The sequence below is a fragment of the Muscardinus avellanarius genome, assembly GCF_963383645.1.
Source record: "Muscardinus avellanarius genome assembly, chromosome: 15".
NCBI lineage: Eukaryota > Metazoa > Chordata > Mammalia > Rodentia > Gliridae > Muscardinus > Muscardinus avellanarius.
This window is the reverse complement of record NC_137801.1, coordinates 44,993,226-45,019,559: the sequence shown is the minus strand read 5'-3', so window position 1 is coordinate 45,019,559 and position 26,334 is coordinate 44,993,226. Positions and strand designations below refer to the sequence as shown.

The 26,334-nt window shown below is 32.8% G+C and overlaps 1 protein-coding gene across 32 annotated transcripts in view; it reads left to right on the top strand.

The window, feature by feature from the left end:
* Positions 1-26,334, top strand: part of NRXN1 (neurexin 1) — a gene marked incomplete at both ends in the record, with an annotated part of 1,249,621 nt that overhangs the window by 93,074 nt on the left and 1,130,213 nt on the right. For 20 of the 32 annotated variants that reach the window (XM_080711536.1, XM_080711533.1, XM_080711547.1 and 17 more), the window contains 2 exons: positions 17,486-17,503; positions 21,262-21,291. The exons of 9 other annotated variants lie outside the window; for them this stretch is intronic. In XM_080711536.1, coding sequence (XP_080567662.1) covers positions 17,486-17,503; positions 21,262-21,291 — 48 coding nt within the window. Of the gene's footprint in view, positions 1-17,485; positions 17,504-21,246; positions 21,292-26,334 lie in introns of all 32 variants that reach the window. 3 more of the 32 variants (XM_080711551.1, XM_080711535.1, XM_080711562.1) reach the window with 2 other exon arrangements.

The following is a 26,334-nucleotide window of genomic DNA, read 5'->3' as shown; positions in this document are numbered from 1 at the left end:
AAATAAGTTCTGCAAATTATTTTTAATTCTTTCTAAACAAAAACAACTAAATCCTGCCTATGCTGCAGCCAACTTTGATTTGATCAGAGATTCAAGGTGGTTCTTCATTGCTCCCCACCAATTCATTCTATCACCTGTCAGAAATCAAGTGTCAAAGTTTTCCACAAATAAAATTTGCTTAATTAAGTATCCTAGGTTAATTGTAAGAATTAGAAAAAAAATATACCTATAGAAACCCTTTTCCTTTTTAGTAACATGTTTTGAGTTCCTTTGCAGTTTATATTATTTTCTGAAGTCATTTCACATTACCTTTGTCATTGTGTGTGAGAGATTGTGATTTGGGTGTTATCATGGACTTTTCATTTTAGCAAAGCTGGACAGAAATCTTCACTAATAGGAATTTCTATGATTGCTTCTCATTCAGATCTTCAAAGGCCTGCAGGATATATTTCTAGATTCAGACAGTTACTTAGAGAGGTTGGTTAGTTTTGGTTTAGGGTAATAATTTGTACCTCATTTTGAGAGCAACTGAGAGGATGTTTATGTCATTACTGAAAGTTTTACTGGATAGCACTGATCTCAAAAGAAGCACCACTGTTCCTAGAATGTGTATCTATTTGCTAGTTGCAGTTCGATATCCATAGCTTAACCACTATGGGTTAGGTTTTCTTCTCTAAAATGAAATTGTATATGCTTCATTTCTGTTTGAGGTAGGCAAAAAAGTATATTTTGTTAATTTAAATTTTTAACTTGCAAATTCTGACATATGTGGTATCAAATTTTTTTTTGGAGGGTGAGTGAGTATTGATTAATTAGTTGGTTTTGGTTTGTTTGTGTGTTTTTTTCTTTCAATACAGATATCTGTTAGTTTTTCATTTAAAATTTATTTGAAAAGAAAAAAATATTTGAACCAAATTTGGACTACTATCCTTACTTAAGAATTCTGTAGCTTTAGTCTAGTTTACTGTCTGGTCTGCTGTCTAAGTAATTTAGATTCTATTAATATAATTCCTTTTGCAGTTATATGCACATTTATGTCCCAGAGGCCACAAAGTGAAAATTGTGTTGTGTTATATAATTGGATCTTTGATTTTTTTGTCTGTTAGACATGATAATCTTTGCTACAGTTTTAAAATTATAACTCTAAATTTTAAAATATCATTCCACTGTATATTTATTTATTATAAAAAGAAAATTTAATAAGAATTTCAGGAGCCATAAATAGGATTAAACAATGAATAGGACATAACTCTATTTATTTTTGCACACTCAAAGCTTGGACCAGTTTAGTAATGAGCTCATAGGAAAGTCACTTAAAAATTTCACATACAGAAGTCACAGGAGGATCAGTTTGCAGCCAGCCTCAGGTACTTAGTGAAATCCTATGCAACTCAGTGAGATCTTGTCTCAAAATAAAGAATAAAAAATAGAGCTGAGGATGTAGCTCAGAGGTGGAATGCCCCTTGGTTTCACCCCCAATACTGCAAATTTAAAAAAAAAAGTAATTGACAGCAGTATAATTCTATACAATGGATGGTTCAGCTGTTTCTCTATGCCCAACTTAACTACAAAGTGAAAATAACGTTCATACATCTCTATTAGTACCAAAAGTTGTCTGTCATATTTACCATCTTAGCATCACTGAAAGACATATTTTCAAAATGACTAAAGAAAACTTTATATTTTTTTACATAATTGATGTTGTTGCTTTGAATTATTTTAATTGGGTGGGACATTTATCATGTACCATGGTTATCTATTTAAATGAAACCTAAGATAACAATATGGACCAAAATAGAGACTGCCTTTTTAAATACACTTCTGATTTTCAAAGTTTATAAAGCCAAATTGATAGAATAACTCAAATTTTGTTGAGATCATCTTAGAATTTCAAGATTCTAATTGTGTAAGATTTGCATCCCATCTAGCACACATCCCATTACAATTAATAAATCATAGGTGAAAATTATGCAAAATTAATTTGTAGACTTTCATTAAAATAATTTAATTTGCTAGGAATACTTGTTATTAATATCTTACTAAATATATCATGAAATAATATAATAATATTCAAGAAACAATGCTAGTATTTCACAGAAGATGTGTGTGTGGTGTGTGTGTGTGTGTGTGTGTGTGTGTGTGTGTGTGTTGCTAGTAGAAACTAGGGGCATTCTAGATTCTGAATTACACCCCAGATCCTATTTCTATTTTTGCATTAAAATAGGATCTCACTAAGTTGTGCAGGACCTTGCTAAGTTGCTGAGGCTAGCCTTGAACATGAAATCCTCCTGGTTCAGCCTCCAGAGAACTGGGATTAAAAGTGTGGGCCAAGCTATGCCATTTTTTAAAGAAACTTCATGATAAGTACTTGTATGCTATTACCTAAATTTAATCATTTTTATTACTCTTTTGTTCTTTATTGAGTGTTACAAGGTATAAAATGCCAGGACTGGGATGGCGTGAGGTTGGAGCAGTGTCAGAGTTAAGGGTGAAGATAAAGAACTCCAAGGTTTTCAGTGGATTGAGTATTAAAAGTCTAAGAACAATACAAGAAAGAAAATCAGAACAGAAAATCTAACAATAATTCAAGGCAAAAATCAGACAACAAAACTTAACAATACTAGTCACCAACAATACAGACCACAAATGATACACTACCAGTCCCCAGCAGTTACACTACTGGTCACTAGTAATACAGACAATAGTTACGGCACTGGTCACCAGACAGAAAATTAGTGTACAATCTACAAGAGTTATACTACCAATCACATTACCAGTGTTTATGAATTTTTTATTTCTTATGCTAAACGTTTGTAGAAAATACCTGGGAGAAAATGGCCTTAGTACAAAGACGTGCATGCAGATGCCTTTAGTAATGGTCAGATTTTTCTTTTGATGAATTAGGTTAATTTTTAATTCATGTTTTCCTCTTCTAGCAGATTGTATATTCAATGTGTAGCATGTAATCACTACTAAATCAAGTATGTTGTTTTAATCTAAATTCTATAAAAGTTTAGTATAATAAATATTTTTTTTAAATTTTACTTTATAATACTGTTCTTCCTGAGGGACTTCCGGGAAGATGGCGACCGAGAAAAGCGGGCTTAAGAGCCCCGCTAACAACACATCTCCATTACCACAAAATCAGCGCTTTTCATAGCCAGAAAACACCATCACCAGTGAAACAAAAAATCACCAGGCTCCAGAGAGAAAGCGGACTGAGAACAGAGCCACAGAGGAGATACACCAGCCTCGTGCCCGAGGACGTGGCAGACGTGGTAGCAGCGCCATACTGCCGGCAGTACCGGCGAATTCACGGGACGGCTACAGGAAGCCGAGGTGAGCCACTGCGGAACTGCCAGGCGAGATTTCTCCACGCAGAGAGCGTCTAAAGCTCCCAGTGCCTGAGCTCAGCACACGCTGCAGGGATTCAGAGTCAAAATCAAAACCAAGAAGAAAACGCCAGCCCCATAGCCGAGGGTGTAGCAGCGGCGCCATATTGCCACCAGCGGCAGCAGCAGCGAATTCAGCGAGGCCAGTACAGCTACATCTGCGCACTCAAGAACAGTGAGTCAAATTGCGGGCCACAGAGGAGAAATCCCAGTACTGTACTCACTGGGACTTGACCCAGTGGGGGAGGGGCGGTGGCAGAGATATCACACCATAGGAGAACGCGCAACCTGGCACCCCCCACAGTCTAAAGCAGCCTCTATCGACTCTCTGGGTCAGAGACTCTGTGATAAAACCCAGTAAAGGAGTAGTGGGGTCTGAGATACTACTGACTCGAGATCCATAACACCTTAAGTGAAGTCATAGTGACCCAAGGGAAGAACCCAGAGAAGGCACAAACATCGGAAATCATGGGAAAGAGGAATAATACTGGAGCAATGAATGCACACAACCCCACAACATCAGAACCTGATAAAACTGAAAATCAGAGATTTCTAGAAGATCAAATCAGGAAAATAACTGTAGAAATAATAGAGGTGCTTCGAAAAGAACTCAGAGAGAGCCAAAAAGAGATAAAGGATGCAATTAATGAAGTAAAGGCCTCAATTCAAAGCACAAACAACCGATTAGAACACATGGAGAACAGAATCTTACTCTTAGAAGATGTGCAATCCAAAAATGAACGCATAGTTTCTAATCTAGAAAAAAATATCCGACAGCAGGAATCTGATATTGAAGAAATATGGGCCCATTTTCAGAGAGCTAACCTAAGAATATTTGGAATAGAGGAGGGAAAAGAAAGTGAAACCAAAGGGATCAACAATCTTTTCAAGGAAGTAATAGCAGAAAATTTTCCAGACATAGAGCAAGAGGTCGATACACAGGTCCAGGAAACTTATAGAACTCCATTTAGACAGGATCGGAGAAGAGGATCCCCACGCCACATAATTGTCAAAATGACCAATGTGGAAGCCAAGCAGAGAATCTTAAAGGTAACAAAAGCAAAGGGCCAAGTGACATTCAGAGGCAAACCAATTAGAATCACTCCAGACTTCCCAAACCAAGTTATGAGAGCCAGAAGGGCTTGGAGTAACATATTCCCAATTCTGAAAGAAAACAACTTCCAGCCAAAAATTTCCTACCCAGCAAAACTTTCTATCAAATTAGATGGAGAAGTAAGAAGCTTCCATGACAAACAGAAACTGAAGGAATTTATGTCTTCAAAACCAGCGCTAGAGAAAATACTCAAAGAGATTAACTACAAAGAAGAAATAGGTAACACACACCAGAACTAGAGAAACAAGATTTTCCATCCAACAGACAACTAAGACTGATTATCTGTGGAGATTCATTATTTATGTTAGTCTTTTACCTATCTCTAAAGGGTATTGTTTGCCTTTATTGTTGTTAATTTTTAGGATTTCTAGTTGGAATATTAATATACCTTCAGATATAGCAATTGGAAATATTTTATCCCATTCTATTAGTAACTGTTAACTCTGTTTACATTGTCTTTGGATATACAATATTTTTTTTTATTTTTTAGGGAGTTTGTATACTCTTCTGTTGCCTGTGCCATTGAAATCATAACCAAGAAATCACTGCCAATTTCAATGTTGTGAGGTTTAATGACCCAGATTTTCTCCTAAAAGTCTATAGTCTTAAGATTTATATTTAGGTCTTTTATCTATTTTGAGTTAATATTTGTATATGGGATTAGGTAAGGGTCCAATTTTATTCTTTCCCATGTAATTATTATTTTTCAACAATATTTAGTTAAAAGATTAATATTTCCACCACCAAATGTTCGTGGAAACCTTGTCAAAAATAACTTGACAATATAGGGAATAATTTAGCTCTAGGCTTTTACTTAACTCCAATGGTTTATATACCTGCCTTTAGAATAGTACTACACTGTTTCAATTATTGTAGCTTTATATGGTTTGAAATCAGAAAATATATATCTTCTAGCTTTGTTCTTTTTCAAGATCGTTTTGGGTACCTAGAGTCCATATTCCATTTTAGGATAGATTTTTTTCTGAAAAATAAATATACAAATATATGATAGTTTCACCTAAAAAATAGAAAAAAAATATTCTCTGGTAAGAAAGAAAGCAAAAAGAAATATTGAAATGTCATCTTTAAGTCATCAAAAGCTTGGTATCAGACAAATGAAACTGTTATGTGAGATTACCATTTTTAATTTTAGATAAATTGCCATAATACTAGATGTCAACTACTAAGCCAAGCATGGGAGGGAGGGATAGGGAGAGAATGGGGTGGGGATTGGGTGGGGGCTGACTGGGAAAAGTGTGCAAGTATGTCTACAAAAGTATGTATCCTACTATGATGTATGAATACAGTGCACCAATTAAAAAAAATACTGTTCTTCCTATAAATATATTGATAAGACTTTCAGATACATGTACCTAATTTGAAATTTACCAAATCTCCTTACAATGAAGAAAGAATATTAGAATTTGTGATGGGAACATATGATCTCACTATTCAGTCATCATTCTTCATTGCATTTCTTATATTGTTTGCTATGTGGAAAGGATTGTGCTAAAAACCTATATAAAGTGATGACTAAAATAGCTAAAAATTGAAACACATTGGATCTTCTTACTTTTTTAAAGTGATATTGTTTATATTGTCATTTAATAATTAAATGAGATTACACAAGAGGTAGTAGTTCATGAAATTAAGTAATAATTGTTTCTGCTACATCATTTGAATCTTCATTATCAATATTAGATACACTTAAGAAACAATGATCCATATATAAGAGTATGGATATGCCCAACTAATGAACCTTGAACTACCTGATAACTTGAATGAAAACTATATTACAATCTTTGTTTACTTTGCCAAAAAATGTATTTCCAGTTGTTAAAGTTTCTTACCTGTAACATGAAAATATCATTTAATAAGAAGACCCAAAAACAAATCCCACCTCTGAACAGAAACATTCTGGTTTTATAAGATGAGAAGCAAGAAATTAACTACTCATTAAAATACGTATTTATTAAGCAACTCCTACCTGTATACATTAGTTTGAAGCTAAACAAAGAGGAACAGCAAAGTTATTAATCTTAAGCAGCTATCAATTTGTGTAAGGAAACAGTAATTATAATAATATCACAGCAAACATTGGTAAACCAACATAAAGTGGTTTACAGTCAGTCACTTTTGAATAAATGACATTGCTTTGTAGTGAGACACAGTGACTAGATGGAGCACTTAGCATATGAGAAATGTTTAAAATGTTTTAAAAAATGTATTTAGATCCCTTGAATTGATGTGGTGGCACACTCTAGATATCTCCTAATTCCAGGCTCCTTGTATTTTCTCTATTTTTGACCCTAACAAACCATTTGAGTTTTTTCTCACTATACTAATATTTTCATACATATTTACAAACATCAATTCAGTATTTTTTATTAGTAGGCTTATTTATAATGATAAAATAGATTACTTCAATAAAACTCAGGCTCTAAAAGAAGTATACTAATTTTAAAGAAAGAAACTATTTATTCAATATTTCAGAAAATATTGACTTGTGTATTCTTCCATTGTGTTTTACCATAGGCTAAAAATTACTTTCAGCATTTTAAACATAATTTAATTCAGAAAACTGTAAGATACCCTTTTCCTAAGCCTTTAGATACAAGCTATTAGTCAATCCACACACTATACATGTTGTATACCAAGTGTTTTTTATAAGTTTGTTATTATAATAACATCAGAACTGTATTAAGCTGTGTATATATTTATTATTTTATATACAGGTGAGCTTTTCCCAGCAATACAAGAACTAAAAGAGTATAGGAACTCAATGTGCTAATACTGGTTTATCAACATGTATTGTCTTCTGTGGAATGAAGCTAAGTATCAGACAATGTTATATGTGTCAGATGATCTCAGTATATTTTGGAGATCCTCTGTTCTTCTTACTACATATTTCATTTATTATACAACAGCTCATGTGTTTGGGAACAGATGAGGGCATTGATTTAGTTTTCATTTCAATATTACCTGATTTCCATTACTAGATAACAATGGAGATGTGTTGTCCATAACTTACCATGATAAAGGACACTTTTCTAGAGCTGGGATGTAGTTCAATGGCAAACCACCCTGGGTTAGATCCCCAGTTCAAAGGACAAAAAAAAGACCCCCTTTAAAGGGCACTTTTCCATAACCAGCAAACAATATTTAATCTTAGAAAGAGGCCTGAACATAGACTTCTCAGTTCTATTTGAAAATTTCCCTATCTTGTTCATTCTGCATGTGAAACTTTTTAGTCTATTATACTATCTCCTAAAAGATTTTGCCATTTTTTTTTCTTTTGTCATCCCGTAATTAACATTTTTGTGTCAAGGTTATTTCTCTAGTCTTTCCTTCTCACAGTTTTTATTTGGCTCCATTTGGCTTTTAAAGTGTTAACTATAGGTGTAAGCCCTAGTTAACTTCCTTTATCCTTTTACACTTCTCTGTCTCTGCTGTAATTGAGTCCAACAGAAACACTGATCTTTTTGTCTTTGGGGCTTATTTTTTGATAGTATAATACTGAAGAAGAGGTCTATATTTTAGAAATGGAGGCCTTTGACTTAATCTGCAAGATAATTGATTGTAAGGGTCAGTTGGATGGAGAGTATGTTTTACTAATTTCAGTACCACTATTGTTATTAAACTATTAATTTTTTTGTGGTAATAGGGTTCCTGGAAACCCTCTACCTCCAGGCTACACTCCCAGACCTATTTTATATTTTTATTTGGAAACAGGGTCTCACCAAGTTTCTAAACGCCTCACTAAGTAGCTGAGGCTGGCTACGAAGCTGTGCCATCCTCCTGTCTCAGCCTCCCAAGTGCGGGGATTACAAGGGTGAGCGGCCACGCCCGGCTATGAATTTTTATAATTTATCATAGACTTACAAATTAAGACAAGACTGAAGGAGCTAATGAGGAATACTTGGAAAAATTGAGAAGAGATTAGGAATAAGAAGATATTCTACTGCTAAATGTTATTTACTTAAAAATCAAACCATACTCAGCATAATCCGTGATGTTTAAGAAAAAGTACTTATGAGGAAAAGGTAATAATTGTCCTTTTTTCTTTTTTCTTTTTTCTCTTTTTTTTTTGGTTTTTGTGCTGGGAAATAGGAAGGATTTTTGAATAAAATTCATTTGCTAAACATTTTAAATAAACATATGATGAATCATAACTTGATGAAATTATTTCAAAGATTAAGTTTTTCAACTTGGAAGTTGTTTGTGTCCAAAAAGTACAGATTTTCTGGTAATCATAGAAAGCAGTTTACATAACTGTCAAGAAATAACTAGGCATAAAATTTTATATCATCTTCCTATTATGCCATTTTATAAAACACTCTTTAGATAATGGAATTATCACAGTAAGATGTATTATATGATCAAATGTGAAATTTCTCTTTATATTTATGCACATTTTATTAGTAGTCCCTGACCATTTTAGGAAAATATTAGATAAGGAATTATAATGGTACCTCAAAAGCGTGTACTTGCTATTTGACTTCATGGATCAGTAAATGAACACTTATAAAGAATGAGTTAATTAAAGCCCATGGCTCCCTCTACCACCTGGGCTAGCATTTCTATGGACTAATTAGGAAATAGGCAAGAACTCAAACTACTTATATGAATTACATACTCAAATATACAGAAATAGTTGCATCTAGAAATAAACTCTTTTCCTCTTAGCCTGTAGTATAAAATACTTTATTTAAAAAAAAAAGAAAAAACAGGTTTGGACAATATATTTAGAGTTTTTTGTAAAACTCGTATATTAATTCAAATTTTAAAATATCTGAATAAACTGGTGAGTTTATTATATAAACTGTTTACTATACAGAAATTATGCCAAGGGAATAAAAGCAATATTTTACCAAATTTGTATTTTGTAACTAAAATGAAAGGACAAATACATTTTATGTGGCAAATTCATTATATTGCCTCATCCACCAAAATATCTGGTGTTGAATGAAAGTTTCTTTTAGGCTTTTAAAAAGGAAACAAAACTTTATTGGCTGTGAATGAAATGAACAATTTCCTTTAAATTTTAAAGATGACAAAAATGTATGGAATAATTTTCCCTTTTATTAGAATGTTAGAATGCCCTTGGGTAAATACATTTATAGACCTTGTATTTGCTATGGAACCACAGCAAAAATAAAATAAAATAAAATAAAATAAAATAAAAAATAAAAAATCTGCTTTTGGTTTCCTAGGGGAATAACTCACTCTAATAATACAGAGACAACTGTTCTATTGCCTTAAAAAGATATAAATATTTTGGTAATAGTTTTTCCAAGAACATAACATCCTTAATAGACACTTATTAGACACTATTACCTTATCCATATTCTTCATGTTCATTTTCTTTTTTAAGCCTGTCTTTGAAATATATGGTAACTTGCATAAGGAGCCTTAGAAACATACTTTCTAAACCCATAAAAAATCTTCTAAGCTCGGTGTGGTGGCACATGCTTGCAGTTCCAGAATTTGGGAGGCTGAGACAGGAGGACTTGGTTCCCCGACAGTCTCAGCTACCTAGTGAGGCCCTTCACAACTTAGTGAGACCCTGTTTCAAAATAAATAATAAAAAATAGGGCTGAAGGTGTAGCTTGGAGGTAGAATGCTCCTGGGTTCCATTCCTAATACTGCAAAAAATTAATAATAATATAATTTCTGTTTGGGTTAACTTGGGCACATTGCTCAACCACACCAAGTTAAATAATGAGATAAAGAGTAATCAGATGATGTTTAGAATAGCACATTTAAATGTGAAGACCACCCTAGTTTTAATACTTTCTTTTTTATTCTTATTTCTTTAGAATATTTGTAACATGTTACTTGGGATCTTCATGACATCTGTTCATATATTATAAAAATTACATTTGCTCTGTTTTCAGCTTTCTATGAATTGAGTCTAAAAAGTACAGTAAAGTTTTGGGTTATCTTCATGTTACTATATTACTTTTAGGAATTAGAAAATAAAAGATTTTAGAAAAAGTACCAATTCACCAATATTAGATTTTACTGTATAAAATTGCTGATACTGGATCAATTTCAGATGTAATTTCATACAGTTCAATATCAGGTGCAATTGGGCTAAATGATTTTTAGACTTTGGAGAAATGGAAGAATTCCTCATAATGCTCTTCTCCCTATAAATGATCTATACTTAGAGATTGGTAAATGTTTTTTTTCTTTTAGGTAATATTTTAATCAAACATGAACAAATCTTGGAAATTTTTAATTTGATCTAATTTAGCCAAGAAAGACCATTTCCTTTAAGCTTCTTTTTGATGACATGTACAAAATATTTTAAGTTGATATAAGCTATAAAACATATAACTATCTTGAGTTACTTTTGTACATTAAAAATCAAAGAAAATAAAAGCTCGGGAAAACTAAAACTCATTTTAATGTTCAATGTATTTTTCCTTCCACATTATTTTTATATGTACAAAAGTATTTCAGAATTCAAGAGAACAATATGAAATATTTCTTGTTTTGGAATATGCTTTTATTTTTCCTTTGATATATGAATGTTTGTATAATTGGCAAGCCAATCATATTATATAAAGTTATATTTTCTATACTGCCTTGTGAATTTAATTTATTCAGCCCTAAATTAAGGACTTCTTTTTAGATTGTAGTTTAACCATATTTTATACAAATTCCTCTTAATTTCATCATAAAATACTTTTGCTTTTTTCTAGAGAAATTAAATTAGATGTGTTTTGTATTGGTCTAAGCACTTTAAATATAAATGAGTAAAGTCAGAAATATTTGTATGTTTATTTGAACTACCTCTGTAGTAAAGTAATTTGTGAAAAATAAATACATGTGGTATATATATTTTACATTTCTTTTCAAATGAGAGATCATTGGCTCTTTTAGTGGGAATTTACTTACTTTCCATATTAATGATTGAGAAACCAGGGCACCTTGCAGAACAGTCTCTGCGGCCAAGACACAGAGGATGGCTGCTGTTCATCTGTTACCTCTGAATACTGGCATGCACAGATATCCACTGGAAGCTTGACAGATTGGGAAGGTTGGTAGGAGTGTATTTAAGTTTACTCTCCTACTCCAACCCCAGAGCTTTCCTGTTCTACTTTCCAAAATATGATCATTTCAAGCTCTTGGAAAGGGAGGCACTGGTCATCTGACCCAGCTTTTCTTGATGAGTTAGGTAGCAGCAATTCCGCTCATATAGGAGAGTGTATGGCACTCTGCTCAATGTTATCTGTCAGTTCTATATCAAAAAGCTTATACTTTTCAGCAAGCAATAAAAGTAAAACTGAGTGGCATGAAACACATCATAGACAATGCTTGTCACCACTTCTATAGCACTGCTAAATGCAAAATTTCTTTCCTAAGTCCAGTTATCAAAGTGAATTATAGAAATGTTATCTCTTGAGGTTTATCTGTAGTCAAGAAACTGACTTTAAAAGACAAAGCCAGGCATGGTGATGCATGCGTGTAATCCCAATACTTGGGAGGCTAAGGTAGGAGGATCCGGGTTCACAGCCAGCCTCAGCTACTTATTGAGGCTTTCTGTAAATTAGTGAGAACCTGTTTCAAAAATAAAGAATAAACAATCAGGCTAAGGGTGTAGCTTAGAGGTAGAATGTCCCTGGGTTCAATCCCCAGCACCACATGCAAAAACAAAACAAAAAACTCCCCCCAAAATCCAAATTTAAATTTCATCAGATTCATTAAACTGCTTAAACACCAGAGGAAACTGCTATATCTTCCTTCCTTTCTTCTTCCCTTCCTTTCTTTCTCCTTCTCTTCTCTTTTCCCTTTCCTTCATTTTGGTAAATGCCATTAACAGGATGTAATATTTTGAACTAAATTCCAAGCATATTATTGTAAGAGATTCTTAGGAAAAATGTTGTTAGAGTTCCCAGTTGATGCCAGGAACAGATCTGCTGCTGCAGTTGGTTTAGAGATGCCGGCTTCCTCTGCTTCTGAGCAGTGAGCAGGAATAAATAAACAGGCTGCACTAGATAGTTCCCTCTTGGAACAAGAGGCTGTGGCCCTCTGTTACAGATCACTTTTTAAAGTAGCCAGATTTCCTCTCAGAGCTGTTTCTTTCCTTTCTCAAGTCTCCATAGTGGACCTTTATTCTTCTTTTCTCCTAGAACCTCTCTGGCCAGCATTTCTCTTCCTCTGGCTGACGGAAGCCTAAATCCACAGTCTCAATACTTTCCTCCATTGCCCAGTCCGTGAAGCATCCCCAGACTATGAGGTTTCTTTTAAAGTCTTTCACTGCTAACACTAAAAGAAAAATAAAGTAAAACAAAGCTTCATACTGTACTAGCGTGGGAACCAGAGTCTGCCATACTGACATTTAATCCTCCAAATGGGGGTAAAATCTCAAGAAGTATGTGAGGAGCTAAAAAGACAATTGAAGCTGACGAACTCAAAGCATGCAAAAGGACATAAAATCCCACTGCCACCACCAGTGCTGCTGTCACATATTCCATCCTGGAGAGCTTGAATTTGGGTGACAGTTCACCTGCAGTCGTGGCATTTTTGATGGAGGAATGAGAGAGTCAAAGAAAATGAAGGTAGCCTGTTCCAGGTAATTGGCTGAAGAGGAAGGAAATAGAAGATAGTAAGGAGTGCCCAGGAGGTGACTGACAGACTTCTTTGGCCAGTTCTGAAGGTCAGCTGTAGCACACAAGGTGACCACAGCTATGTATTTAGGTGGAAACTTTCCTATTGCTGAACACAGATGATGCTGGAAGGAGCTATTATGTCATTTTATTCTAAACTTTCATTTGTTCACTGGTCATGACTAAGTTTTTGTTTTTCTTTATATGGAAACAAGTTACATTCATTTTTTCTTTTCCTAGAATTCCCCATTAAAATCGTGTGCTAAGAACACTGTAATGACAAATGTAAATAACTGTCCTTGCATTCTTATAAGCTGGCAGCCAAAAGGAGAAAGAAATGTGGGGACTGTCTTCTGCAGTGGTTTAAAAAGATACAATTTAACAGTCTGCTGCTTCCCTTCCTATCAGCATACAACCATGGCTCGGAATGTGAATGATGTTCTGGAGCACAATCCTCATCATTGTGATGGAAGCATATCTTATCTAAAAGAAAAAATAGGATTTAAACTAGCTTTTTTACAGCTATGGATTCATATTTTTATAATAATAAGAAAACAAGCATGTGATCTCTATAGATGACATGGCCATCACAGTAAATTTGATTTCTAAGAGGCTCACTCAGGAACTATGCAAGAATTACATCCACATAATTAAAAAGCCAGGGTTTTCTGTAAATCAGGATTTTTTTCCTAACTTGACAGTGTTCACAGGTGAGGCCAGGTGGATTGCTTTCTACCTTACATTAAATCAAAATATATTGCTTTCCCTTTATACTTCAGCCTGCCAAAATTCAGAGATCTTCTTGGTTGCTACGCAAAACAAAAACCTGCATTCAGCTGCATAACTGTCCATAAACACAAAGTAGAAGCCCTGTGATAGGAAGTTTGATTCTCTTCTAAATTGTTGCTCATTGTCTAGTTTTAAAACAAACTAGAAGGAAGAAGGAAAAAGAAAAATTCCTAGAGAGTGGTCCTAAGTGCTAACTAGAGCTACTACTAATTGTGATGTCCAATTTCTGAAATAATGCAGGGATTATCTGCAGGTTGATGCATTTTAAGTCATCTGAAGCCAGCAAACTGACAGAATAAAACAAAAAAGGAAAAATTTTTATACTCTAGATGAATATGAAAATATATGGGGAATTCAAAGAAAGTCTGTTCTGAGCCAGCTTCTTCATATATTTTATGAGACAGTGTATCAACCTTCCTTTTACTCTAAAATTTATTATTTACTATTATTATTATTATTATTATTATTATTATTATTATTATATTGTATTAAATCTAAATCTTCCCAGAGAGACCATTATACTCAACTCAGTCAAGATTCAGGATCTGTTTACATATTGGACATTACTTGGATTTAGTGCTGGAAATCCTATTAGTTAAATTTATTCTCTTTCAAAATGAGAATTCAGAAAAAAACTAGAGGGCAGGGTCCAGAGCAACACCTGTGGGCCTGTGCTTTAGTTATCAGTGAAAAGTGAACTCATTCTCAGGGGTGGAATCAATGACCTTGACTTATGATCATGCTTCCTTTTCCAATATACTAGTCAGTATCTTTTTAAAATGGGTGTCAAGCTTGGGCCTGCTTTATTGTGTTATTTTGTTTTTCAATTTTTATTGTTTTCTATTAGACTTTTTATATAGCTCTTTTCTAAACCTTTATTGTGACTCTGCTACTGAAAACTATATTTGCTAACCATTTTTTATGTTTTTAATTTTATTTATATGTGGAACACATTGAAAATGGTATACATTTAGACTGTGCTTGGTGGTGCCCTCTCCCTCCCCTGCTTCTCCTTCCCCCTTCCCAACAATGAGTGTCCAGGTTAAACATGCTATATTCATACCTTTACACATATTTGGATGTAACTACTCCATTAATCAACCTCAGCCTTCTTCCTCTCCTATCCTACCTTTCTAGCTTTGCTGAAATTTCTGGTATACAGAAATTAAATGATGTCATAATAATGGCATGTGTTGCCCCTTGATTCTCCTCAAATTCCAAATTTTATCATTTTACTCTATATATTAAATAATATTATTTTTTATTTTTTTATTTTTTGGTGATACTGGCCTTCCTGGAAACCCTTCTCTGGGCTACACTCCCAGACCTATTTTATATTTTTATTTGGAAACAGAGTCTCCTAAGCCAGCACGGCTGGCTTCGAACTTGCACAATCCTCCTGTCTCTGCCTCCCAAGCGCGGGGATTACAAGAGTGCGCCACCACATCCAGCTAAATAATCTTATTTTTAAGAGCATCTTAAACAGGAAACATAATTTCAAAGGGCACTTAATACAAAACTACAGTGTATCTAAAAATTATTTTGTTTCTAAAATGGGGGTAAAATAAAATATTACTATTTGTGTTTATGTCACATCAAAGTCACCATCGAAAGTAACAAATCCAGTGTAATTCCTTATTTGATAAATTATAAAACAAAATAAAAATAAAAGTGAGTATCAAGCTAGGCATGGTGGTGCATGCTTGCAATCTCAGTAATTAGGAGGCTGAGACAGGAGGGTCACAAGTTCAAAGCTAGTCTCAGCCACTTAGCAAGATTCTCAGCAATTTAGGAGATCCTGTTTCCAAATTAAAAATAAAATAGACCTGGGATGTAGCTCAGAGGTAGAAGGATACTGGCTTCTATCTCCAGTACCAAAAAAAAAAAAAAAAAAAAATGCAGAAGTGAATATCACCAAGTATTTGAATAATCATTTTCTGTTTCTTTAAAAATAAATTTTGGCAAAAGGTGTATTGTTTAAAGATGTTATGCCCATATTTATCATTTATCTAGCACATGTCTATTATATACCGTACTACATTAATAACTTTACTTATGTTGGTATTTATATTTCTGTCTAATATAATTTGATAAACATTAATGATTTTTAATTCATTAGTAACTTTATTCATTAAATAGGGTATCCAGTGGGGCATGGTGGTGCATCCTTGTAATTCTAGCATTTGGGGGCCAGAGATAGCCTCAGCTACTTAGTGAGGCCCTTAGCAATTCAGTGAGACCATGTTTCAAAAAAAAATAATAAAAAGACTAAAAACTAGGGCTGGGGATGATATTCAGAGGTATAATGTCCCTGGTTTCCATCCCCAGAACTGAAAAAAAAAAAGGAGATATCAATTAAAACCAATTAAAGGATGCATTTCTACTTCCTTTTCTTCTCAAATTTTTATACTTACTGTTTTGTTCTTAGAAACACTTTTTGTCAAATGACTCCTTAATATATAAAGTATAGTTAATTAGGCAAAATATAAAGATAAAGCTAAAATGTCAACATGGATATAATTAACTATTAGAAATTGTTGGCAATTGAAACCTTGCTCTTGCCCTGGACTCCTAAGACAACTTCTCCAACTCCTGTGTCTCCAATAGCATTTGAATTGTGCAGTAGGTACTATTATACTTTAAACTCCATATTCTATGTGGGTTATATGTAGGAAACTTTTACATAGTCTGCCAGTATATGTGTTTTTATATATACAGGTGTGTATATATATATATATATATATATATATATATATAATTAAGTATATAATATGTAGAATTTTGGGAATATAAGGTAAAATTAGCTAGATTTTGCATTAGATTAATTACATTCACATTCGCATCATAAACAAAACTACAAAGTGATTAAATCATGATAAACTTTGACTAGGGACAGCTTCCAAATGGACTTCTCTCATAATTGCTACTTTTTCTACTTTTTGAAATTCAGTACCTTAATAAAATTTAATAAACTGTTATTTCAAATGAAAAGACTGTACTATAAATAAACAAAATAATGGATTTTAGTTGCATACATTTGTGTTGTGTGTTTCTTTAAGGAAGTCAATTGAGCTATTAGAAATATTAAAGACAGAAATGGCTGAGAGATAATATATCTGGTAGAAGTGGACTAACTTAGGTGAAATTTTATAGCTATTACCAATGGATTTTCTTTTATCCAGTTCTAAATCAATATATAGAAATATAACCTTCTAGAATTGTTAAAAAAGAAACATAAAAAGCTTTTAAAAATACGTGTGTAGAAAGTCCCTGCCAGCAACATGCAATAAGAATAATGCTTACTTTTGCTTTATTCATGGCAGTAAAAGACTTCTAAAACCCCTGTTCAGAACATGGTAGAATTAGCGAAACTTTGTCTCTCTGCCTGTCAATGCTGCCAGTGGGAGGGGGCCTGCTCCCTGTGGTTGTGTCCCTCTGAATGGTAGTGATGGAGCACTTGCATGCTGTGTTTGATGCCTTGCATGATGAAGACATGCAAAGGCAAGGTCCAGTCTGCATGCTGCTTAATGAATGTTTTTCCTTTTCTCTCCCTCCTTGTCATGTGCTTTCAGAAGACAACAATGTGGAAGGTGGGTACTTTCTACCTTATTTTCCAACTCTCATTTGCTTTTTATTTCTTAGTATTATTAGAGTACACCTCAAATTTGACGGTAAGTTGAACTTCTTTCTGAGCATATTTTGTTTTCTGCATTGTGTATCACTTTTCATACAGAGCACACGCTCTCAATCCTGTCAGTCCTGAGTATATGTAACTTAGTCAGTCTTAACTCCAATGCTTGATAGGTTCAGCATCCCAAATGAACCTTAGAACTCTTATTACCATGTTCTGTATTGGAAAATGATACAATGCTACTTCCTGTTTTATTTTAAAAGAGAAAGTATTTCTTTGCAGTATCAGAACACAATGCATGACCCTTTCTCCATCTTTTTCTTGATCAGAAAGATTTCTTTTTTGTCAAAAATTTTAACATTATGTCATTTCAAGCCCAATCTTTTGTTTCAAGCTATTTAATTTATATATACAAAATAAAATAGTGACTATAAGTAAGAAGAATAAATTTAGATAAAACAATAAGCCATTGGCCAGTGGTAATTAAAGCATACAGCACTTCAATGTGATTACTGGTAAGTATATTTGTAATTTTATATATCTAACAAACATATACTCTTTTATCAAGTTTTTATAATTATTTTCTATTAAAGAATTTTTAGAAAATTACACATTTTCCTGTAGAACCCAACAAAGATAGTAGTCCTTTTTTTTATTTTTAAAGAAGTTAAGTGCAATAGTCAATATGCTGCCAACCAAATCTTTAAAAGATAACCATACAAAAAACTAGGTATAGTGAAAATTTTTATATAGCCCCAGGTTTTTGCATAGCAGTCTATTAGTATTTAAAAAATTAGAAGACAGCACTTAGCATATTTTATTTTGCTATCATATTTTGAAATAGTCATTCTGACAAAATATGTGGTTTTCTCCCAAAATGAAAGATTTCTTATATAAAGAGTCCCCAAAGTTATAAATAGCTGTTAAGGTTACCAAGATGTCATATATCAAAAAAAGAATACTTTGCAGTAACACAAATTTGATCAGTAGCAGGGTTCAACAATATTATAATTGCTGCTGATCATTTTTTTTCCATTTTTCAAGCAAAATAGATTAAAACTTCAAAGAATTTATAACTATCCCCAAATATTGACTCTGTATATGACTTCTGTTTTTCTATCACTTTAATTTCATGTGAGCATATACTTGATAAAGATGATATTACACCTCAGGTGTGATCTCTAAAATTATCTCTTTTATATTATGCACATTTAGTTTGAAGTTATTTTAATAAAAAGGAATCTTTTTAACTTCTTTTGTATTTCTTTAACCATTCTGTAAATTGTTCCATGTTTTAAGTCCAGTTGCAAACTAAGAGTCTTTTATATCAGCCTAATTAATTAGTATAAATACCCCTCTCTTCTCACACACTCATTCCCTGCAATAAGTTCCAACAAAACTCTCAGAATATAGGTCCATAATCTATTGTAATAAAGTTAATTGCATCATGATTTTAACATCCCTATATATAAATATGACTTTTTTTTAAGAGTAAAATGACTTTATTCTTTATCAGGTGCACATATGCCTATGACCCAAACAAGTCATGTAATCTCCCTTCTAAATGTAATTGAGCTCCCCTTACAGGTAGGATATCTCTCAGAAGTAATGTGAATATTTTGGGGATTTACTAAATTCCACTCTTATGAATTCAGTGCCAAAACCATTAGAGGCATGTAAATATGTTTTCTAAAAGTTATATCTTTAAAATTTTTAATCTTATTAGAAATAATTCTCCAACTAAAACTACAAAATTATTACAAATCATAATTGAAAAAATATAAATCATAGTTTTTTTTTTTTTTTTTTTTGGTGATACTGGGGTTTCTGGAAACACTTCTACCTCCAGGCTATACTCCCAGACCTATTTTATATTTTTATTTGGAAACAGGGTCTCTTAAGCCAAAGAGGCTGGCTTAAAACCAGCGCCATCTTCCTGTCTCCGCCTCCCAAGTGCGGGAATTACAAGTGTGCACCACCATGCCCGGCTAAATCATAGTTTTAAAAATGAAGTTAAATAAAAATTACAAAACCTAGAAAAATCAGCCACCATTCCTCATAATAAAAATATAAATTATCAATAAATCATAAACTTAAAAAAAATGTATGTGATTTTTTTCTGTTAAAATCACTAAGAAAATACATAAAGAGACTACATTACAGGGACATCAAACTACTACGTTCTACTATGTTAGATAATTTCTATGTTATATTGTGACTATCCAGGATGATTTGTAAGTACATCTGCCCTGTAGGGGTGTTTTAATATCCTCTATTTTAAGAAAAAAAGACAGATTTTAAGAAAATACAGGTGATTTTACTATTGATACAACTTATACATATTGTTATATAACAAATAAAGTTTCAAATATACCTAATGTAGCACTAGAAATTAAAATAGAAAAATATTAAACTCCATGTATGTATGCTATATTCCTCTAAATTTGCCAAAAATTTAAAATATGCATGGATTAAGAAGTAACTTTATTTCTAAAATTAAAAAACTAATACTTATGCTTTTCAGTAAAAAGCAGCTTTTTGGTTAGTGAAAGAACTTTTTTACAAAAGCAATTGCAATGTTCTTTATAAAATGAGTGAGCTAGTCAGGCGTGGTGGTGCAGTTTGTAATCCCAGCATTCCGGAGGCTGAGACAGGAGGATCGCAGTTCATGGTCAGGCTCAGTTACTTACTGAGGCCCTCTCCAACTCAGTGAGACCCTGTTTCAAAATAAAGAATAAGAATAAATAATAGGGCAAGGGGTGTAGCTCAGAGGTTGAACAATCCTGGGTTCCTGCAAAAAAAAAAAAAAAAAAAAAGATAATATGAGTGAGCTTAAATCTCAAGTTAAGTGTCAAGCAGGAAATAAATAATTCAAATAAAAGAACTCAATATTCTTTCAGATATATTCCTTGATGAAATTATATCAATTATATCAATAATATATATATATCAACTAAATATACTTATTTATTCTAACTTATAGTTCATCATTTAAGTGACATTTAAGCAAAATACTACACAGTTTTGTTCTCCATAAAAAATTATTTGAGTCTACTTAGAGCTGATCCATTGTTTCCCGAAAACTTTTCTGTAGTAAATCCTTACTTTACAATCGCATGCCTAATCTTTCTTTTTGTATTATAACCAGTTTAGAGGATTGCTACATGTGTCAAACAAGGAGACATTTCTGCATTATCATTTCAGTGTAACTAAGGATTTCTCTTTTCACTTAATTATGAAAGTGCTCTTTTTTTTTTTTTTTTTTTTTTTTTTTTTGATGAGAGGAAAAAGATCAGACCCAGCCCATGTTTCAGGTAGTCCTTTGGGTTTTTAAAAATGTAATTCTACCACTGAAGAATGAGAAGACCTTATGGGGGCTAATCAAAACAGTCTTATCAAGAGTCATGAAGGGAAGATACAATGTTTAAGGGACTGACTGAATTTTAAGTCATGGTCTTATGCTTTTGATTGTTCCAATTGATACATATAAGAAATACACAGTGCAGCATATGCCATTGTTTAAATTGCAGTTTTATAATTCTTTGCCCCAAAGCATTCCAACCAGGGGTTGAAAGAATGCTTTTTTGATTTGCCTCTGTGATACAGACATGTCATAGGAAACAAAATGTCTGTCACTGAATATTTTTGTCACTGTGACAACCCTGCCTTCCCATGATCCCTTGTTTATTGCTGACTGTGCTCTTGTTTCCCTTCAAGGTCTGGCACACCTGATGATGGGCGACCAAGGTATGGGCTCTGTTCCTTTTCCACTCTGCTTTCAGTGTTTTATTGTTCTGTAGCTGCTTTCAAACCATCACTGCAAAGTATGGGCAAATGCTTGCAAATTATCTGGCTGCAAATTAAATACATAACTTTTATTCACATTTTTTGTTTTCATGTGTTTTTCTCCCTTTGTTAGTTTGATTTTTGGTTTGCTCCTGTGACTTTTATTTTTCTTCATTCTTTGCACTATAGCATCTGCAAATAAATAAGACAAACTGTGATTGGAAATTTTATACATTTATTGGTATATGTAGTTAAGGATGATTATAGCAAACAAAAAAGAAAAAGAAAAACCAAGACTGTCAGTGGTTAATATATGAAAGAAGTGTAACCTATAGTACCAAAATACATTTTTCATCCATGCATGGCAGTTTGAGAACAAACAGACATCTTTAGCTTCCGCCTCTAGAGTTGCTGAGTGTAGTGTTCCTTGGAATCTTTTCTACTACTTATAGTCATTGTATATCTTCTTTTTGTGTAATCTTTAAAAATGAGCATGTGTCTTCCAAATCCTTGCATGTACTTACCTTTAAAAAAGGGCAGAATTTTCAGTATGGACTGATTGCATTTTCATTTGTCTTCAACCTTATTTGTAATTTCTTGTCTTGTTTAATTTTCAGAGAACAGTACATTTACATATATTCATAATTCTTATTGTTCTTTTTCTTCTCTTTATTCTCTTTGTCTGGAAAACCTTTCTTCATGGATCCATTTCATCAAATGCATAGGTAAAAGTAAAGGTATTACATTATTTTATTTTTTCCTAATGTCATCTGTATGAATTACAGCATATCTAAATTATGTAAATGCATTTAGACCTTTGGGCATTGGTAATGAGCATTGGGAGGTAGGTAAGTGTGCTAATGAATATTTATGGATTTAAGGTAAGAAAAATCCATCAAAAGGTTTCTATTTCACCCTCTACTCCATTATTATTATTATTTTTATTATTATTATTATTTTATTATTATTATTATTATTTTGCTTTTTAGAGTGATTATTTTCATTTCAGTTACTCAATTGATCTATTTAGAAATTAGCCATAGATTTTGGTGTCATCTTCTACAGTATCATTTAATGTTAGTTAAGTGATAAGTGCAGTAACATCATCCTCAAACATCTACCTTTGGTGGGACACACTTGCCTTAGCTATTACGAACTGAGATATAAGTCTGAAGGTGTGCAACACTGAAATGGCACTGCTGTAAGCAGTGCTAATTTCTTGTCTGCTAGACTTTATATAAATACATTAACTCCATGAAAAGGGCAAGCAAAACAATCCTTTTCTTTATGTATAACATCTGTAAGAATATTACTAACCATCTTTCTATTCCTGCATCACTTGGTAAGTCTGGCATGCGTACAGTTTGATGGTGCCCATACAAATCTAAGAAGCATGTTTAATTTAGAACCATCTACATTTTCTTTAATGTTGACATTAAAAGAAAGTAGGTGATGTGCATCTGTACCATATTTATAGAATAGTCCTTAACCATTTTAATGTATGTTAGTGACTATGTCCTCATTCTCTAATTTTTTAATTATCATTATTTTAAATATAGGAATGTGTCTTTTCTTTGAATCTCATGAGACTTTTTTTATATTCTGATTTGTTATTATATGGTGGCTTGGGACCAAAGCTCACAGTTCCATTTTTGTGTCATCTAGTAAGAAAATTTTTTAAAAATAATCTGAACATGAGCCAGGCAATAAGTAAGAAAGGATTTAAGTTTTAAATCTGTGAAATAGAGCTTTAGAAACAAATGCTATGTGGCTGCTTTGATTCAATAACATATGCAACTGAATTTTTTTCTTTGTTTTGGTCAATCATCTCTAGTAATGTAATAATCTCATATAAGTCTCTAGCAATTATGAAAATGATCATTTGTCAATTATTTTAAGAGTTTTGTGTATCATTCGTGGTGCCTTGAGACATTTTTTTTAGGCCAAATTCTCCACTGACTGCTAACCATTAAAATGGGTATTTACAAACATATTCTTTAGTACACAGACTTATGATGGCATAAAGGAATCAATATTTATATTACATTTATGAGATGAGTAAATTATATTTTTGTATATGTATGTGTATGTATTTGTGTGAATGCATGTATACAATTAAAATTTCTAAGTATTCACACATTCATTACTCATTGAAAAAGTAACTATAAAATAATTTTCTAATTATATAACCATTTAACACTACATATGGAATAATTTATATTTATATTTAGCTGATAACTGTTTTGGTGTAATTCTATTGAGTGTCACTTAATTCAGTCTTCCTATGTCAGTCTTAAATGTTTTCTGTTGGCAGGTATAGCAAACATTATCTTTTCATTTCACCAGTTTTTTCTCAATCAGCACAAAGCTGTTGTGGACAATTATTTGATTTTTTCATTGCATTCTTCTTTTATTAATGAGACCAGAATGTTTCTTTATATGAAATGAAAATAGAAGATTTTAAGATGGATTGGAGTACTTTGAAAATCATAGTGGTAACCATGACATGTTGGTTATTTTCATTTATTTCTCTCCATATTAGAAATTAGAGACATGACTTGTCAATCTTCCTTAATTGTAAGTTAATCTGACAAATTTACATGATAGAGAAAAACTCCAATCATGACTGTGGCACAGTGTCACATTCAAAGAGTGTCAGTATTTTGCAGAACAATGAAAACATAGGTAAGTTAGTATAAATGAGAGACAGAAGTACTGAGCATTACAATATGTGGAAGGATTCAGAGAAAAGGTAAAGATAAGACAAATTAGTTTCTCTAATAGGTAAATATAAATATCTCTGCCTTGTGTCACCTGTTGAAGAAGTAAAAAAATGTCTAAAAACATAATATTCTGGTGCTCTACATTAGGTTAAATTCTAGTTAGGTATAGAAATGGATGTTAAACCTGGCCAATGTAAAATGACTGATTTGTGTTGTAAATAATTACATCACAATATAATCCTACATCATTCTTATCCACACCATTCTTCTTCATGGAACAGTGAATTTAGGGACTTTGGAATGAACTTCTGTGTACTAAGATCTTTTTGTGTGAATCTAGACATGAATTGGATTAAAAAACATCATTGTTATCATTTTGAATTTTTCTGTATTGTTTTATAAAATTATAAATTCCCAATAATGGACAAGTACATTTCATTTAATAACAACAACAATAGCAACAATAAAAAGCCACATATCAAAAAAGAATTCTTTGGATAATCTGCATCATCCTCTCCATTCCTTTTTCCAAAGGTAAGCACTGGTATTACTCTGTAGTATTCTCTTCCAGAATTGGTGTAGATACTTTTATACTCCATTTTGTCTTAGGGTTTGGAAACTGCAAAATACTTCAATATTTGTACATACCAGAAATAGCTAAGTTAGATGAAGATATGTTAGAGATCATTGGTAAGTGCTGGCAGAATCAGAGTGAGTTGAAATGAAAGCTTTCTCACCTTTTCCATAAGCCATATCGCCTAGTATTTTCAATTGGTTATTTTGTTTCAAACTTTAGAGTCAATAATTTAATTTGTTTTTATGATTTCTTTTTTTTTTTTTGGTATTGGGGATGGAACTCATAGGCATTCTACCTCCAAGCTACACCCCTAGCCCTAGTTTTTTATTCTTTACTTTGATACAGGGTCTCACTGAGTTGTAAAGGACCTCACTAAGTAGCTGAGGTTGTCCGTGAACCACGATCCTCCTGTCACAGCCTCACGAATGCTGGGATTACAAGCATGTGCCACCATGCCCGACTTGTTTTTATGATTTCTAAATGGGATATGTCACCTTTACTTGGATGTGATTGGGAATAAACTTCATTCTAATGAATTTTTCCTGTCCTTTCTTAGAGCTTAAGACATACTCTTGAGAACCAGCCTTATGCTGTTGCTTTTGGGTAGATGAATAAAAAAAGTCTTCATGACATTTCAATTGCATCCTTTATTGGCTTCATATTTTTTAATGGCACTGTTGTTAGGACCACTGATAATGTTAACTTCTTTTTATTTAGAATTTAGGTTTATAAGTTGCCTAGAAATTTGGTGTGTTTTTTCTTCTTATATTTTTCCCCCTTATTGTGAGTGTTTAACTGTTATTTCAACAACTCCTTATTTATTTGTTTATATTTTACTCTAATAATTGTCTGATAAAAATGAATGACTAAACAAGAAGTAAAAGTAAGTTATACATGCAAACCCAGGCATAATAGCTGGCTGCTAACTCATGAAAAAAGTTAATTATTGGTTCAATATTAGTGTTTTGCTTAGTGGCCTGTACCTTTTTTGTCAACAGCCATAGCTATAATTACATAATGATGTATGGGATTATATTAAATGTCAACTCTTTCTAGTAGAGTGTAAGCTCCATGAGGGCAGGCAGTTTGTATTTCTTGGTAACCATTGTATTTCTAGGACATTTTTTTTATTGTATCTTTAATTTGCCATTGTCATGGCATGGGGGTGCATCTTGGCAGATAAATATAGAGGAGAAGGGAGTTGAAGGGGATCATCTAAGGGGTATATAGGGAAGGTTAATTTACTCAAATAACCAAAAGGCATTGTAGCATAAGATTTTATGGAACCCCTCTCTCTCTGTCTCGGTCCTTTCCTTTTTCTCCCATCATTCACTCCATTCCCCAAAGCTGCTTTATTTTTCTCTAGCAAAGCATCATTATGACAAAATGTTTGTATGCCTTGTCACCAGCACAGAAATGAGTCTTTAAAGAAAAAAGATCAATGTACTTCTGTGTTTAACTGTTTTCAAAGTTTTTGAACGTCATCACTGCCACAGGAATAAGTTAATTTTTAGACATTCAGTATTCATAAGATAACAGGCACATTACTTTTCCTAAAATAGAATTATGTTATCTTATGTGGTCTCTATGAGTTGTTATTGTTCTTTGTTTTACTTTTTGTTTCAACTTCAGTGTGCCATAAGTCCTATATTTAAATTGAGTATGAATAGTAAGCTGTCATAGTCAAAACCTAAGTCATAGTCA